Source organism: Myotis daubentonii, chromosome 18 (genome assembly GCF_963259705.1).
Source record: "Myotis daubentonii chromosome 18, mMyoDau2.1, whole genome shotgun sequence".
In the NCBI taxonomy this organism is placed as follows: Eukaryota; Metazoa; Chordata; class Mammalia; order Chiroptera; family Vespertilionidae; genus Myotis; species Myotis daubentonii.
In genome coordinates, this window is record NC_081857.1 from 4972202 (window position 1) to 4989588 (window position 17387).

A 17387-nucleotide genomic window follows, 5' to 3' on the forward strand; every position below is an offset into this window, starting at 1 on the left:
TGTCACTATTTCAAATGATGGCTAGTGGGCCAAATCCAGCCAGCTCCCTTTTCTTGTAAATAAAATTTTATTGAGGTGCAGTCATGTTCATTCACTAACATACAGATAGTGCCTTTGGCTGCTTTTGTGCTGAAAGGGAGAGTTGAGTGGCTGCAGCAGAGATTGCCTGGCCCACAAAGCCAAACATATTTGCTTTCTGCTCTCTACAGAGAAGTCTGCAGACCCGCCTTACACCGTCCTGCAATGTGCATGTGGTCGCTCTCACTGTGCAGGTGAACATACTGGAATTCAGAGAGAGCAGGCAATTGGCCCACCCAACGAGTGAAGTATAAGAACCTACAAAGCACTGAGGCCCAGATGACTCCAGGACGCCTTCATTCCCCTGACGCTTACACAGCCATCATTTTCCTCTTCACCAGTTGAGGGGAGTTCTGTGACAGGTGGTTAATAGAATGGTTTTCAGTGCTCGACACGGTGTTAAAGGGTTGTATGTTTTCTCCTGTCAGAGGGATAGGAAACTCCTCTTACCTTCTGAGGATTTACTGTACTTAATCCCTTGAGGATGGATGCTTAAGGGCTTGTCTGCGTTATTTTTAAAGTGAACTCTCATGATGTCTCCAACTTCAGCATATAAAGTAGGCCCAAGAAGTCCTAGGGAAGCAAAGATAACTATGTCAGGATTACAAAAGACAGAGCTGACACATGCACACACACACTCATATGCACACACACACACACACACACACACACACCATGCAGAGAATCCCATGAGTGACTGCAGTCAGCCCTCAGGTTCTGAGGTTGACCTGCTTATCTTCCATCTGTAAGGCTTTACCGCCTCATGAGCTCAGCATTGCGTGCAGCCGGCTAAGGACAGGAAGGGAGAAACGCTTGGCTTGGCTCAAAGCAAGCCGAGGAGTAGGAGTGGTCATTCTCACTGTGTCCCCCAATTCTGACCCACTGTCATTCCTTAGAGACGACCTACCGTCTTTGGTCAAGAAAAGAAAGATGTTCATTATTTATTTATTTACTTATTTTTAGAGAGAGTAGAAGGGAGGGGGACAGACTGAGAGAAACATGGATGTGAGAGAAACACATCGATTGGTTGCCTCCTGACTTGGGCTGCAACTGAGGTACGTGCCCTTGACGGGAATCGAACCCAAGACCCTTTAGTTCATGGGCCGACCCTCTATTTAGGGAGCCAAACAGGCTAGGGCAGATGTTCATTTTCAACTGTCCAGGGTGACATAAGGGAGGGTGACAGGCTACTTTAGAGGGACAAAGTGAAGTGAGGGAGCAAATCACACAGTTCTTGGACAAGTTCAAAGTCTTGGAGGCAGGAGTGAGCTTGATGTTTTCAAAGAACAGTAAACAAACAAACAAACAAACAAACAAAGAAAACAAAACAAACAACCCAGCCTGGGCAGAGTGAGAAGAGATGGTGGGGGCAAGGCCCTTAAGGCCCTATGGTCACAGCAAGGACCTTGGGTTTTCTTCTAAATGAAATGAAATGGGAAGTCGAGGCGGCTTTGTGCAGCAGGGAGGTGGAGTCTGACGCATTTTAAAAGTTCACCCTGAAAAAGAAAAAGGAAAAAAACAGACAAAAAGTTCACCCCTGCTGCTGTGTGGTGACGAGAGTGGAAGCAGGACTTGGTGATAGAGATGAGGCAACAGCACATCGGGCCAGAGAAGTGGTGAGCAGAGGTTGGGCTCTGAATTCTGGAGGCAGAGCCAGCAGCGTCTGCTGACGTGTTGGATGTGGCATGAGAGAGAGAGAAGCCAGGATTACCCGAGGCTTCTAATCGGAACAACTGAGTTAATAATCAGCTACGTCGATGGGAACACAGCAGGACAGTGGGTCGGGTGCAGGAGCTAAGAGAGGTTTCCCTTCTTACACGCCAGGGGCTGTGCCAGGTCCTGTCCTCAAAGAGCCACCGCCCGTTGGAGATGGACACAGGTAGCAGCTGCTGCTGAGCTACGGGCAGAATGCTGCGGGCAGAGGCTGGAGGACCAGCCCTGCGTGGGGGGTGCGGGGACAGAACATCTGCTCTGAGTCTTGAGGAATCACAGTCTAGACTCTAGACCCCCTTTTCTGGAACAGGTTACACCAGTCTTGACTCCTGACCGCTCTGACCCCGGCTGACCCCTCTCTTCTGGCTGCTACGCTCAGTCCTAGCTCCCTGCGAAGCTCCCGCTGGCTGCTCCCACCTGCCGGGATGCCCACGAGGCCCATGCGTGCGGACTCCGCTCACACTGTCCCTGCATTTCGTTGCCATGGTGGCCTTGCTTGGTTGATCTGCTTGTTGGCATCTCGTGGCTGCACATACCAGATGCCCAGAATAAGCCTTATAAGTTGTTTAACCTAATGAGACCTCCAACAGCAGTGAATTTATTTAGCCTCCCTTCTGCTTCTTCAGAATTAGGGCAAAACAAAGGAATGTTTTCATCAAGGCAATTCAAACGCCTTCATGCGTGAAGGCAAACACATGGCCAAATGTTCCTGAGCTGCTGCTCAGCTCCCCTGTCGGCCAGATGCCCTGAAACCTTTCCCACCCCTCTCCTCAGGGCCCAAGTCAAGCTGGGGGCCCAGGAAGGTAGCACAGCCGGTGCCAAACTTCCTGCAGCTGGGGCCTTCGGAACGGCCACAGGGAGGTCAGCTGACCCACCCCCTGCTCTCAGGTGAGTAATGCATTACAGAAAACAGGTCGCCCATCGTTGCAGCTCTTTTAGAACCTTCAGGGACAAACATGTCATAATTTTCTTTGAAAAGGTGCAAAGACTCAAAACTACTGTTTAAAAGCACAAGACAGAATTCCTGAAAATGGCCCCAGTCCCTCCCTCCCCCTGTCGCTGGGCAGGCATTGGTCTTCCGACCTCCAGTCCTGCATCAGAGTCTGGGCTCCTGCTATGGAGTGGGGCGCATGGCAGTTCCCCTTCAGGCTCAGCTAGAATCACACCCACGAGTGGAAACAGGAGGAGGTATGAATGGCAGAACTAGGCTGGGGGGGGGGGAAGGTCACAAGTTCAAGGGCAGTGTTCAGACCCAGATCTCCTCATTCAGTATCTGAGGCTTTCTCTGGACACCAGATTCGCCTCCTGTATCAACTACTACCAGGATCCAAAGATGAATAAGACATCATCCCTGCCCTCCAGGGGTTCATAGTTCAGCAGCTTTGGGAGTTTAGGAAGAGGCTGCATAAAAATGGATGTTAAAATGCCTCAGAGGTCATATACAACAGATCTGTTTGAGATATGCAGAGACTGACAGAAAAATACTGTTTTCAGCGCACAGGGCTTAACCATGAATCATCTGTCAAGGTCTACCTCTAATTGATGAGGCTGGATCAGGAAATCACTACGAAAGTTCATCATCTCGAAGGATTTTGATCACAGGGCCCACCTCCCCGAAAACGATCAATGCCTCCTATGGCTTAACGGATGGTCTCCAGCCTGGCTCCGGTCTGTTCTGTCACTCGCGGCACTCGGCCCAATGGCTCACAGCGGGGCACTCAAGTTCACAGTTAACTTGGCAAAAGCCACAAAAGACAGGGCTCTAAACACCCGCCCGATTTACTTTTCCCCAGGCCTCATTAATGTTTCCTGGCTCGCTCTCCCTTTACCCGCCTATAGTTTAATTTAATTAAAAAGTTCTTAGGTGTGTGCTAAGGTTGGAATTGAGTTATGAACGTGAGTCGACTCCGCGGCAGAGGCTGGGAGAGCCTTGCCCTCCTGCCCTGGGCTACAAACTTAACTTGGCAGGTAACCTCGGGCCCTGGGGAAGGCAGTGTGTCTCCTACCGCAGCTGATCACATCCTGTTTCTTCTGAGCCTGACTCCATCCCTCACAGGCTTTATCTGCGCCTTTTCTATTGGATTCTTCCCTGAGCCCTTATGTATTTTAAGTCACTGTGTTCTTTTTTATAAAACTCCAGAATATCCTCCAACCTCTTATTCCCTTTCAGAACCACCCTGTCGCTCCTCCCATGTGGGGCCAAGTTTCAGGAAGGCGTTTTCTCTGAGTTCCAGAGAGGAGGTAAAGAGAGTTTCCAGAGGGGAGCATTAAATGTCCTAGGAATGTCAAGTCGGGAAAGACCTGGAAAGAAACCGTTGGCTCTGGCGTCCCCGCAGCCATAGGGGCCTCTTCTGAGAGTCATTCTAGTGGGCTCCCTCAGAGCAGGTGAGAGAGGGAGTGCAGGGAGAGGAAGTGACACCATAGGGAATGAGTGGGCCCTTCAGAGGGCGACTGGTAGTGAAGGAGAGGGGAGAGAAAGGAGAGTGAAGCAGGGTGGAGGGGAGTTTTGTTCTAGATGAAAGTTAACCTGAACATAGCTGTGTTTTGTTTTATTGCTAATGGGGAAGGCAGGGGGATCAGAGGAGGTGGGGGCGAGTGGGATGATAGAGAGGCAGAAGAGTGAGCCTGGGACACAGTGCAGGCCACACTGGTCAGGGAAGGCCCAGTGAATCAGTGACCAGGGACCCAACTGGAGGAAGTTCTTGCTTGCTGACCTCTGTCGTTTCTGTGAAAATATGGTGCCATATTTCAGACCCCAACCCATGGGACCCGCTTTCCTTGGTTAAAGAAGAACTAAGGAAGGAAGAAGAGACTTTTCATCAAAAGTGATAGCTGTTGTGCACAGCACACTTAATAAAACAGGAGCCGGGATAGGCAGACGCAGAAGAATCCGGAACAGCCACTTGCAGTTCCTTTGAATGAGTGCAGGGAGCCAGAGGGAGGAAGGACCGTTAGCTCAGGCTCGTCTCATCGCACCCTCAGCCTGGGCCGCCTGTCTTGTTCCCTGTGGCACCCACAGCACCCACAGCACCCTGTGCAAGGCCCCGCCCAGAGCACGTGCTCAGTCACAGCTTGTCAGATGAATGAATAAAAATTCAAACACTTAAAAGGCCTTTTCAGCTTCTTGGTCAAGGTTAAAAACAGCTGGCTCCATGGGCGTGTGACTTGTGGCCTGTGAAACCACACAGGGCCCAGCTTGCCTCCATTTTTCGCTGTCACTGCTTTGAAATTTTCAATAATGTGAATTTCATTTTCATTTTGCCCTGGGCTCCACAAGTTATGTAGCCTATACTGGTTAAAACAAAAAAAACCTCACATTTCTATAAAATACCACTAAATGGATATTTTAGATATAGATAATATCAAATTAGAGAATATGTGTTTCATGCTTACCTGCAGTTTTAGATTGTGGTTTTTCTTTATGAAAATGTGCTTCATACTCTCTGTAGACAATTTTCTTAAAAGTTGTTGCAAAAGGATTCAAACTGGAAATAAAATACAAAAATTAATTTAAAATGTATGTCTGACATCTACTCACGTTCCAAAAAATAAATAAATAAATAAATAAATAAATAAATAGAAAGAAAGAAATCTCTCATGTCCTAGGAGCAATAGTATTTTTAATTATATTTCAGAAACCCATAGTTTTATAAATATGAACAATAAATGGCACTTATAACAATAATTGTTGGCCTCTTCAAGAATATTCTGCAGTGATCATCATTCTGTCACAAATTAAGCCTGACCTAACTGATCCTGTTACTCAGAACCAATTTTCTGAAGAAGAACCCAAGATGGTCATATGAACCCAAACTTTAGGTTTAGAGTTTAAATGATTTAAAAATGATCAAATCTTTTATGAATAAATATGTGGCATATTTTCAGCTGGTCAGTCAAATACAGAGGTAAGCTACTGGGCAACGTTGTAAAGAACTGACTTGGTGGATCCTACTTCTAGTTGAGAAGTTTGCTATGGTAATTGAGTAAAAGCCCTGGATTCACGCTGGGAACAAACAAATGAGCAAACTAACTCTGAGAGAGTTTAAGTAACTTGTCCCTGGATAAGCAGTAGAGCCAAGATTCAGAAAAGGTGGACCCATTGTGTTCCTGGTAAAGAATTCACAGAGGGAGGGAGAGGTTCCTGGGACACTTCATTCCTATCCTCCTCTCAAACTCAAAGATAAAGGTAAAGGGAAGAGAATTGGGGGACATTTCTTAAAATGTCCAAACCAGCTGACCAGGTTGGCTTTGTCAAGCTTCCTAACCTAGAGACAGTGGCCCAGCCATGCTCAGGGCATCGTGGGAGACCCTCCCCAGTGCTGTGACCTCTGCATGTTACAGTGGCTGGGCAGACAGGGGAGTCAGAGTGTCTGTGTTTAAACCATGTGGTCATTAACTGTGTAACCTTGAATAGCTTATTAAACCCATTTGTTCCTCCGTTGCTACAAATGTGAGACGGGAATAATAGTAAAATCTTCCTCTCAGAATTGTGATGAGTATTAAATAAGTTGCTGCCAGCAAAGGACTTAGAGTTAGCTAGTAATAATTTAAAAGTTAATAAAAGTTGGTGCTCAGCCTTCAGGTTTTCCCAGAAAACAGAAAAATCTGTAATTGTAGTAATATTTGTAATTTTTTGTGAGATATAAGAACTGTGTAAATGTTTGGGGGCAGAAAGTGCTTTTGGAATGACCAGCTATAGGAAGCAGTGGGTTCACAGTGGAATAGGAACTGGACAACTAGGAATATGGGTGTTCAGGGTGTGGGGGGAGCAGAAGGTAAAGACAGGGAAGTTGAAAATGAACTAAACAACCTCCAGAGTTCTTAGAGCCCAAGGATGTTGATTGTATCCCTAATGTGGAATTCCATTTTTATTTATTCGGTTGTTAGTAAAATTGAAAATTTTTTCCTCCTCCCCACCCCAGATCTCTAAATACAGGAATATAGATGATGGCGTAAAAGCTCTACTAGGAAAAATCAGTCTTTTATGTGGAGTAAGTTGAATAGACGTGTGTTTTCTAACGTATTTGACTGTATATATTGTGTGAGCATACTGAGGCATATTTGTCTTGATTTTGAAAAAGTTGAATGGCTCCTGGAAAATAATCTGTCAGAACAGAAAGTTAGAGATGATATGAATTCAAATAATATGCATGATGGATATATATGCATTTTTATTTTTAATTGATTTCGGAGAGGAAGAAGAGGGAGAGAGAGAAACATCAATGATGAGAGAAAATCATTGATTGGCTGCCTCCTGCACGCCCTACAATGGGGATCAAGCCTGCAACCCGGGCATGTGCCCTTGACCAGAATTGAACCTGAGACCCTTTAGTCCACAGGCCGATGCTCTATCCACTGAGCCAAACCAGCTAGGGCTCTATATGCATTTTAAAAATATCTGTTACTACGTGCATGTAATGACTGAACAAGTTTCCTTAAGGAAATTTCTAGAAACAGTCACTTCAGGCCTGCAGCAAGAATAATAGATATATTTAACCTCTAAAGGCATTGCTCTGCTAATTTTAGATGAACTAAAGGGAAAGATCTTTGCTTTGTGCTAAAATGGACTTTGGCAAGGGGTGGGATTGATTGCCAAATGTTGATTCCCTTATAGTATCAGTTAGTTCTCAGTGTAGGACAATTTAGAGCAAGTTCTTAATTTAAGCAGCCAGTCATACAGATTTTCCACCGGAAAGTACTAGAGGGAAATGACATGATTTGAGGTTCAATATGGAGCATTGGTCTGGGTTATTGATTCAATAGTTGATACCAGAAGAAAGACTCTTCCCAGAATCCTGGGAACTCAGCCTCAGAGCAAGAGGATGGCATGACCAACTGTGGCTCCCTGTGGACTCAACACGTGAATCTGACTTTTGACCACGGTGGTCCTGCCCCTAGCTTTCAGCATTAACTATGGAAGAAAGACCACGTTTCCAAGCGTAGCACAGCGGCCACAGGAAAGCCAGCAACCAAGTCAGTATTCGCAAGAGCAGGAAAGATCAGTGTTGGAAAGACTTGTCTTCCTGGGGGGTTTAGTTAATGGCAGCTCCGTACAGTGTGCGTGGGACTTTGATTATCACCTTGAAATGAAATATTTAAGATGATTTGTATTTTTTTTAAAAAAAGAGGGATTTCTTATTACAAGACCAAGAGAGTATGTAATAACCTCCAAAATAAACCTTGCTAAGGAAATTTTAAAAGGGTTAAGGTTATACACGAAAAGACTGAAAATACTACAATATCTCTTGGTAGATTGCTTTGTAATTGTAAAAAGGGAACGTCTTTTGCAATCATTCAAAGTCTGATGTTAAGTTTTTTTAAAAAATGGGCCACACTAAGAGATTTACCATTAAAACAAGTAAAAATATAACCAACTGGAAATATTGAGCAAATCCTGTAATTTGTCTCATTTCTGGGAAGTTTTATTTTTAGCCTTTCAATTGGGAAAAGTGGTTTCCGACTCAAAGATTGAGTTTTATTATTTAAACCTCCTCTTAACTGCCTCTCTGCCTTTTCATAGGGACCCCACTCAAATTGCCAAGATTAAGTGAGGAAAAAAGAATAAAAATGTTGCATTTTTAGGGACTAATGATGCTTTTGAAAGTCATTTAGAAGAAAACAACAAAATGATGGCAGTCCTTATTGAATAATCTGCGTATAATACAGCACAAGGTTTAGTTTTAGAAGATGAAGCGATGTAGAGAACGGAATAATGCAACTAGACATTTAACAATGCTAGACCACTAAAATTCTAGAACAGGAGTTTGCAGAGGGCTAGCCAGGGGGTGGGTGCCTGGTGCTTTTGAACCAATCAATACATTAAACCAACAATCCAGCATACTAACTAAACTGTGTTATCAGCCAACTTGAAAGAAGCTTCTAATCTAGCCAATCAAACTGCATCTTCTCAGTATCCTCAGACTCCCAGCAGGATCAGCGGAGGGAGCTGTCTAAGAGGAGTCAGGGATCCCACAGAAGCCCCCAGACGCCACCCCTGCCTTACCTGGGGTCTGTGGGCTCCGGCCGGTAGTTCCAGCTGATGCCCTGCGCAGCCACATAGAACTGCCTCAGCCGCGCGGCCCCGGCCCCCGTGGGCCCCCAGCCTGCCCAGCTGGAGCCCAGGACCAGCAGGACCCAGAGGCGCGGGCAGCCTGGGGACATGGTTCTTTCCTGCTCCTGCCCTCGGCGCCCCCAGCCAAGCTCAGGCTGCACCGCTGGGCGTCCGCTGTCCCTGCTCCAGTGAGCTAGGGAGGCTGTGGGGGGCAGTGTCCTCCCTGCAGCTTCTGCAGGCGCCTCAGCCGCAGCCTCGGGCTGTCCCGCCTCCTGGGCCCTTCCCGGAAGAGGTCACTGCCCCGGGAGACAAGAGGAGAGCGCCCAGGTTCCTGACTGTTTCACTACAGGTGACGAGAGCGCAGAGCTCAGAGGCTCCAGCAGGTGGGGCAGTGCCAGGGGTGCATACGCCACAGGCAAAACTGATTCCTGCACTTCCAGCCCCTCAGCCAGGGAGCCGGAGCCCTCAGCACCCACCACAGTGGTTCTCACCCTTCCTAATGCCGCGACCCTTTAATACAGTTCCTCATGGTGTGGTGACCCCCAACCATAAAATGATTTTCGTTGCTACTTCTTCACTGTAAGTTTGCGACTGTTATGAATCGTCATGTAAATATCTGATCCGCAGGATGTATTTTCATTGTTACAAATTGAACATAATGAAAGCATAGTGATGAATCACAAAAACAATATGTAATTATATATGTGTTTTCCGATGGTCTTAGGCGACCCCTGTGAAAGGGTCGTTCGACCCCCAAAGGGGTCGCGACCCACAGGTTGAGAACCACTGACCCATCACAAAACTGCCCGGGGTGAAAATCACTCTCACCAGACCCTCTGCAGTTCCCAGTGCAATGGGACCAACACCTTAAGCACAGCACTGTCTTGCCCCCCAGGAAAGGGCGTGTGCACTGTGCCTGGGCACAGGATGTGTCTTCAGCGGGTGAGGAAACAAGGGGATGAGCACAAGACCGGGGCCCATCGGCCTGGACCACTGACCGGACTTCTGCCCGCGCACAGTTCTGTTTTAACCCGGGCTGTGGCCACTGAAGGCAGCAACAGGGAGGAGGGCTTCATGAGTGTGGCTGGGAGAAACAGTGGGCCAGGTTTCAGTCCCACTCACAAGCTGTGTTGTCTTGGCTGAGTTACTCACCCACTTTGCAGCTCAGATTTGCCATCTGCCCAATAGGCGAGATGATAACAGTTCCCTGATAGTGTCGCTGGGGGGATAAAAGGACACTGTAACGTGTGTAACTCCTGGCAGTGGGAAAGCACTGAGCACGTGATCATTATCAGGGTTGTGTTTTTCCTACCTCCAGAGTCCCTTATGTTTCTGCCGCCTGTCTGTTTCCACTCTGCCTTAAGGTCTTGTTTTGCTATTGATAGAGAACCAGAGAATTATATTGTCTGGAGCATCATGATGGCTTGTCCCACGTCCCCTGAACCTACGTGCCTCCTAAGCCCCTGTCTTAGGATTCGTCTCAGCAGATTCAATGAACTGTCATGGGCACCTTGTGTGAGGTCGCGATGAAGCCAAGCTCCTCAACGCTTCACCCCCTACACACGGCCCTCTGCCTTTGCCCCTTGGCTGCTATTATTCTATAACGTAGAATGCCGGCTCCCTCCACTCTCTAAAGTCCGATCAGAGTTCTGCTGTCGCCTTGATTCTGGGCTCGAACGGGCCTTTCCATTCTGTGAACTCCTCCAACACTCTTCACATACATGTCATGTTGGTTGCCTTCTAGTACTTCGGGTGGGTGTCTGCTGTCTCCCCAGCTAGGTCAGAAGCTCTTCATGGGCAGGACACCCCGGTATCTATAATATCAGCCGGGAGCCCATCCAGATTGCCCGGGGAGCTTTCACAAAGGGTAGGCTCTGACTCCGGAGACAGGGCTGATCGGCATGGTCCCGTGAGACCTCGCCTAGTGATTGGCAGTCAGAGACACGAATGACAGCATATCTGGGAACCTTTAAAAGATCTGTGTCCCTCAGCCCCAAGGTTCCTATCAAAATTCTTTTTTAAAAAAACACATTTGTAATACCTTAACTAATAATAAAACAAACAAACAAACAAACAAGCAAAAAATATATATATATTGCTATACTGCCTTCAAGAAAGGCTGTGCTAATTTGCACCCCCACCTTCAATATAGGAGAATATCTGTCTTACCATACTTCTACAGCAGTGAGAACTGTTATTTAAAAACTATCACCCCATTATTTTGATTGGTAAAAATAGTATATCCTTATTGCTTTAATTTATATTTCTTTTATTATTAGGGATGTTGATTATTTCTTATGTTTTTTAACTTACTAATTCTTCTGTAATTTGACTGGTCATGCTTTAAAAATATAATAGCATTATTATAATAAAGTTATTTATAACATTAAAAAAAATAAATATATATATATATTTTATTGATTTTTCACAGAGAGGAAGGGAGAGAGATAGAGAGAGTTAGAAACATTGATCAGCTGCCTCCTGCACACTCCCCACTGGGGATGTGCCCACAACCCAGGTACATGCCCTTGACCGGAATCGAACCCGGGACCTCTCAGTCCGCAGGCTGATGCTCTATCCACTGAGCCAAACCGGTTTCAGCTCAAAATTCTTGCAAAAGTCTTGTGACCTTCGGTTAGACTATTTCACCATTTTATTGGCATGTTTGTGTCATTCAGTCCGCATGGCATGCTCATTGCCTCATAGTCACAGAGGTGAGACAGCTATGTTTGATTAGTTCCAGATAACACTGTGTAACTTTCAACAGCCTGTTTATCAAACCTGTGATTTCTATATATACTGATTCCGGAGAAAGGGAGAGAGAGGGAGAGAGAGATAGAAACATCAATGATGAGAGAATCATTGATCAGCTGCTTCCTGCACGTCCCCTACTGGGGATCAAGCCCACAACCCAGGTATGTGCCCTTGACAGGAATCAAACCCGGGACCCTTCAGTCTTCAGGCAGACACTCTATCCACTGAACCAAACTGGCTAGGACGATCAAACCCTTAAAGAATGTGTAAAACACACCCATTCTACCCGAGGACACTCAGGGGATGAAGACTCTTTGTGCTTCTCTGGTCTCCTCCCTGTGGGAAGGTGGTGCGACATAATTGCCAGCTGATGGAAAGGTCCAGCGGTGAAGTTGTTCATTATATTAATGTAAACAAAGTGATGGACACAGACCCTATTGAACAAAACATCAGATACTATAACATGGCATTTGGGGGGAAACCTTTTAATGACACCTTTGAATATGGATCTTTGGGGGAAAGTGACCTTGGAGGGACCATCACAGTGACATGTCCGTCCTGTCCTGGTTCTCGATCGGTTCTCGGTTGGTTGTCTGCAGCCTCTGGTGCCCCCGGAGGCCGCTCTGGATGCCTCTGCAGCAGAGGTCTAGGTGGGTCATAAACACCGCCCTGGGGACCCAGAGGCCTTACAGAAACCCCTCCAGGCAGAGGCACCGGCTCCTTCCAGAAAGTCCAGGAGGCCTCCCTCCAGTCCAGAACTAAGGAGCCATTCTTTCTCTGAAGTCTGGTCTTCTGGTGGCTCAGAGGCTCCGAGCTTTGGCTAATTAATATTCCAGTGACAGCCGGCAGCAGCACGCGGCCTGGAGAGGGGGCAGGAAGGCGGTGCGTGGAGAGTCCGTTTCTTCTGCTCTGGCCCAGAGCTGATCTAAAGGAAACGCCTTGTCCTTTCTTCACAAGCATTTACAGAAAACCAGCAGGCGCGCTCCAGTCCGTCAAGTCTCGCAGGAAGCCCGATGTTCAACAATAGCGTCCTCTGAGGTGGAGTGAGGTGACCAGGAGAGGACAGGTCTCTGAAAATGACCCGAAAGATACTAATTACATTTCCTTTTTTTTTTAAAATATATTTTATTGATTTTTTACAGAGAGGAAGGGAGAGAGATAGGGAGTTAGAAACATCGATGAGAGAGAACCATCGATCAGCCGCCTCCTGCACATCTCCTACTGGGGATGTGCCCGCAACCCAGGTACATGCCCTTGACCGGAATCGAACCTGGGACCTTTCAGTCCGCAAGCCGACGCTCTATCCACTGAGCCAAACCAGTTTCGGCTTACATTTCCTTTTAAAAAGTAAAAGAAAGAAAGCTCTCTTCACATCTGTTCCCCAAGGCCCAATAGAATCTTTCTGGAGGCCAGATTTTCTGCCATTGAGGCTACTTTTCTTAGACTCAACTGCTCACTGGGCCGCTTGGGAGAGGCATGTCAGGCTATCTTCGTTTTCCCAGCAGGCCATGAGGGCATTGTCTCCATAAGAGTTTGTAAAATTTTTCCAGTGGCCAAGACTTCTGGTTCTCAAGCCACAGTGTTAACTTCACTTACGAGTCATTGAAGGGAAGGCCATCCATCCTGAAATAAGTGTCAGTAGACCGTGTCACCTTGTGTGTGTGTGTGTGTGTGTGTGTGTGTGTGTGTGTGTGTGAAAATCCTCATATGAACGCTCTTTCTATTGTCATTCTACTGTCATGCCTGTCCCCTATGCCAACACAGTTTCCTTCATGGCTTGAACATTTACTACATACTTAAAATTTAACTCAGGATTGTATAAAGCCAAACTTTAAAATCTTCCCCTTCACCTTAGTGTTCTATTTCCTTTATGCCTGGCCAGTGTGGCCCAGTGGTTGAGCATCAACCTACGAACCAGGAGGTCACTGTTCGATTCCTAGTCAGGGCACATGCCCAGGTTAGGGGTTTGGTCCCCAATAGGGGGCGTGCAGGAGGCAGCCAATCAATGATTCTCTCTCATCATTGTTTCTCCCTCCCCCTTTCTTTCTCTGAAATCAATGAAAAATATATATTTAAAATAAATTAAGTAAGTCTTCATTGGTAACTTACCTTAAGGGCTCGGGTCAAATGCAGCATTTGTGAAAACTCCGTATGTCCCCAGGTGGCTAGAGAACAGAAACACAAAGATGACCTGCCACGTGGTGCTTAGCCCGTGACCACAGTCCAGGACATAGTTTCTCCAGACGGAGGGTTACCGCCCACCCCTGGGATTCTGCTTTAAAAGGGAAAGAAGAAACGCCAACAGGGCTATCTAGATGCCCCTTAACAGCGCCTTTCATACCCAGGTGCAGCCATTGTCGATGCCTTGGGTGCTGAATGCCTGCTACGCCCCCTACAGGGCTGCAGATTGTTCTTGGTGAGAGGAAGTCCTTACAAAATCCCTATCTTCATACTGGACCATCAGATCCCCGCAGGAGTGTTCGAGGTGTGGTGGTACTGCCCCCTACAGGCACTTTTTAATTTTCATAACGATCAAGAGTTCTATTGACATTGGCGGCAGGGACAGGGATGCTGGACACAAAACAACTGTCCTACGCTCGCATGACTTTAGAGTATCTTCTCTACGCAATATTCATGCAGGTGGGAAAGTCTCCGAGCCCAGAACTTCACCGCTTCACATAGAAATAAGGTGTTTTGCGTGTGTTGCTTATTTACATCTTCTAAAATGCAACTGCCTTGTGAGATGAAGGAAGATTTTAACAGGTTTTCCAGACGTTCTGCCAATCGTGCATCACTTACCCATCAGGTTGGCGATGCCTCTGGGCTTTTTGAGTCACTGTTACAATCTTCCCGTCAGTTGTCCTCTGTGGCTGTTGCCTTCCTAGTGATTCTACCTGAAGGTGCCTCTGATGACTCATGGGATCCGCCAGTGCAGTGCCCCAGATTTAGCCTTTTATTTCTACAGTTAATCACCTTCCCTCCTATTTTTATTTATTCTATAATTAGGGCACTTACTGACTTTTAAAACATGTGTAGTTAGGATATATTATCTGTGCGTTTCGTTTTGTTGCAAGAAAGGGGTGTTATGTATAATCATTCTGACATGTTATGGCGAATTAAAAAGTCAGACTAGAAAAATGAACTCAGTCATAAAACAGTTCCATCTTACCTGTGAGGGTTCAGAGGGTCTTTCCCATCATCTGAAATAAGCAAGAAGACACCCGTGATTGGTTAAAGAGGAAACAAGGTGAGGAGAAAGGTCACCCATGATGGGAGTTACTGGGGGGAGTCGGTAGGTAGACTGATTTTCAGGTGACTCATTAAAGGGACAAGCTTCCCTGAGAGGCAGGGCCTACCTGTTTTAGGCTAAATCGAACACCTGACATCTAACTCCAGAGTCCTCTGACCTCTCACCTTTCCCCTCTGCCCTTTCAGTAGCAGCCTCCCCTCCTGGGTCCGGTGCCTGCCCCTTGGTTGTGGTTGTGGTTGTGGTTGAGACCATTGGTTCTCAAGACCCATTTCTTTGGCACCCGAGGCCCCTGTCACTCATCCCGTGTCACAATCCCTCAGCCTACACTTGGGCAAGTTAATGGCATAAAGAAACCCATCCCAACATAACAGTGGCCGTCTCCCTCCGTGGTACCGTCAGCGATCAAGGGCCTTCTGCCCTAACCTACACCAGGAACTGTGATAGTGGGAACTTAACACACGGCAGCCATCCTATCAATGGAAGTATCTCGTGGCTAACAAAGCTTTAAAGTATCAGGCCAAGTGAAGAACAAGTATATTTATTACCGGGCATCACTGAGCCTTTAATGTGATAACGACTGTGCAGGGGGAGGGACAGAGTAGGCAGCACTGTCCTGAAATCGACCACAGAATCCTAGGAAGTTTAACATCCAGTCGGTCACATCAAGGGAAAGTCGCCCATCCTCACACATACATGTGTTTATTATTAAAGACACGGGAGGATGAGCCTGCTGGTCCCGCTCCCTGGTCCAGAGGGTTTCCTGGAAATGTCTCTAAACTAAGGAGGAACTTGGGGAAAATGCAGGAAGAGTGTGGTTCCAATGTAGCATGGAGCATACATCCGGGTCTCAGGAGCTCTTGCGCCTGCCTTCTGAGTTGGGTTAAGCAAGCACTGATGCTGCATGGAGAGACTGGGGGGGGGGGGCGTGAGAGGGGCGAAAACTTTGGTTTTTAAACAGTGTTACTCCTTGTCTGTCCCAGAGGAGAGCACTACACAGCCAGCCTCGGGGCAGTGGTGGCTTTGTGACGGAGGGAGCATGGAGCAGGGACCAAGTGGTTCTGCCCTGAGCAGGGAAGGGTAGGAGCCAAGACTCCCTAATTCAGGAGGACTCCCTAACTCCAGGGGGACTCCCTAACCCCAGGGGGACTCCCTAATTCAGGAGGACAACCTAATTCCAGGAGGACTCCCTAATTCCAGGAAGACTCCCTAATTCAGGAGGGCTCCCTAACTCCAGGGGGACTCCAGCAGGTGCTTTTGACAGAGACACTTCCTCACCTGGCTCTGCACAGTCCCGGCCCCTCTGATGCCCCTGGTCACTCCTGGTCACTTTCCATGAGGAGGACGAGGAGCCCCATAAGCTTATCCAGAGAGGTTTCTGACCTTAGGAACAGGCTAGGCATTTGGGCCAGACAGAGGAAGGATGTTCTGACCCTGAAGAAATGGTCCCTCCTCTTATCCCCAGGCCAGAGCTCTTTTTGGTGGGCAGCCTGATAAACACGTTTCCCTTACAGGATCTCCATCCGCTCTGGTCTCTTCCCAGCTTAAATCCGGCACTAGCTCCACACATGTCCATGTGAACATCCATCTTTTCAGACCGAGGCATGAGCAGGGCGGCTCTTCTGCCTCCAGCTTCCTTTCTCGCTTCCTCCATGGGCCTCTTGGGGCCGGACGCCCTGCACTGCCGAGCATAGCACCTCCCCAACTGCCTCACCTCTAGGTCCTTCCAGATCTTTCCTCCTGGAACTGCTTCTGCTTCCCCCGCCCCACAAATCCCTCCTATTCGTCAATGTTAAGCTGCAAAGAGCCTTTCTGAGCTACCCGGCTGGTTGGGACGCCTCCGTTTTGTGTCCCTGTAGCACTCAGGCTATAACTGTACCTAACCCAGTCCTGCCCTTTGGTGTTTGCACAGATCTCACTTGCCTATTTCCACTCCTGGATTACACGTCCCTCCGTCCCAGGGACCAGGAGTCAGGGTCCCACCACCTAACACAGTTGGTCAGTAGATGACCGGGGCATGAAAGACTAGTGGAGGGGATGAAGGAGAGAAGCAAGACGCGATTTCATTTAGTTTTGGTGATAATGGAGGGTGGGTGTTGAAAAGTTCAGATTTCCAAGCCCATGTCCTGTCTCCTTACCTGAGGATCTGTGCTTTTAGAACGTTCTTTATAAAGAGAACTGAGGGCAGTCAGTTCTCAAGGTCATGTTTTCTTCTAATGCAGAGGTTCTCTCACAGGTGCTGCTGCAGCTGTGGTCCCCCGCCCTCCCCAAACCTCAGGAAAGCGGAAGCGAAGTACAGCCTCCCCCCAGTTACCTTTCTGTCGGCAACGCCTCCGGAGCAGAGCGAGGAGTGTGCCGCCCATCACCAAGCCTGTTGTGGAGGCCACTGCTCCCCCCACGTACGTCAGGGCTTCCTGGACGGTCAGCGGCCCCGCTGCAAGCAAGCGCACACACACAGACTTAGGGTGCATTGTGTCAAAGCCCATCCTCCCGGCGGCGCCCAGGAACCTCCCAGGAGGATCACCAGAGGCCCTGGCAGCGCTG

The 17387-nt window shown here is 47.7% G+C and overlaps 2 protein-coding genes across 3 annotated transcripts in view; both read right to left on the minus strand.

Moving 5' to 3' along the window:
• F5 (coagulation factor V) overlaps nucleotides 1-9100 on the minus strand; it is a 62092-nt gene extending 52992 nt beyond the window's left edge. The window contains exons 1-3 of the mRNA XM_059675491.1: nucleotides 8795-9100; nucleotides 5185-5276; nucleotides 529-651 (exon numbers count right to left, since the gene is read on the minus strand). Coding sequence (XP_059531474.1) covers nucleotides 529-651; nucleotides 5185-5276; nucleotides 8795-8952 — 373 coding nt within the window. The 5' untranslated portion in view covers nucleotides 8953-9100. The remainder of the gene's footprint in view (nucleotides 1-528; nucleotides 652-5184; nucleotides 5277-8794) is intronic.
• A 2965-nt stretch (nucleotides 9101-12065) lies between these two features.
• SELP (selectin P) overlaps nucleotides 12066-17387 on the minus strand; it is a 34114-nt gene continuing 28792 nt past the window's right edge. For both annotated transcript variants that reach the window (XM_059673294.1, XM_059673293.1), the window contains 4 exons: nucleotides 17158-17277; nucleotides 14766-14796; nucleotides 13706-13761; nucleotides 12066-12666 (listed from right to left, as the gene is read on the minus strand). In XM_059673294.1, the coding sequence (XP_059529277.1) occupies nucleotides 13707-13761; nucleotides 14766-14796; nucleotides 17158-17277 (206 nt within the window). In that variant the 3' untranslated portion in view covers nucleotides 12066-12666; nucleotide 13706. The remainder of the gene's footprint in view (nucleotides 12667-13705; nucleotides 13762-14765; nucleotides 14797-17157; nucleotides 17278-17387) is intronic.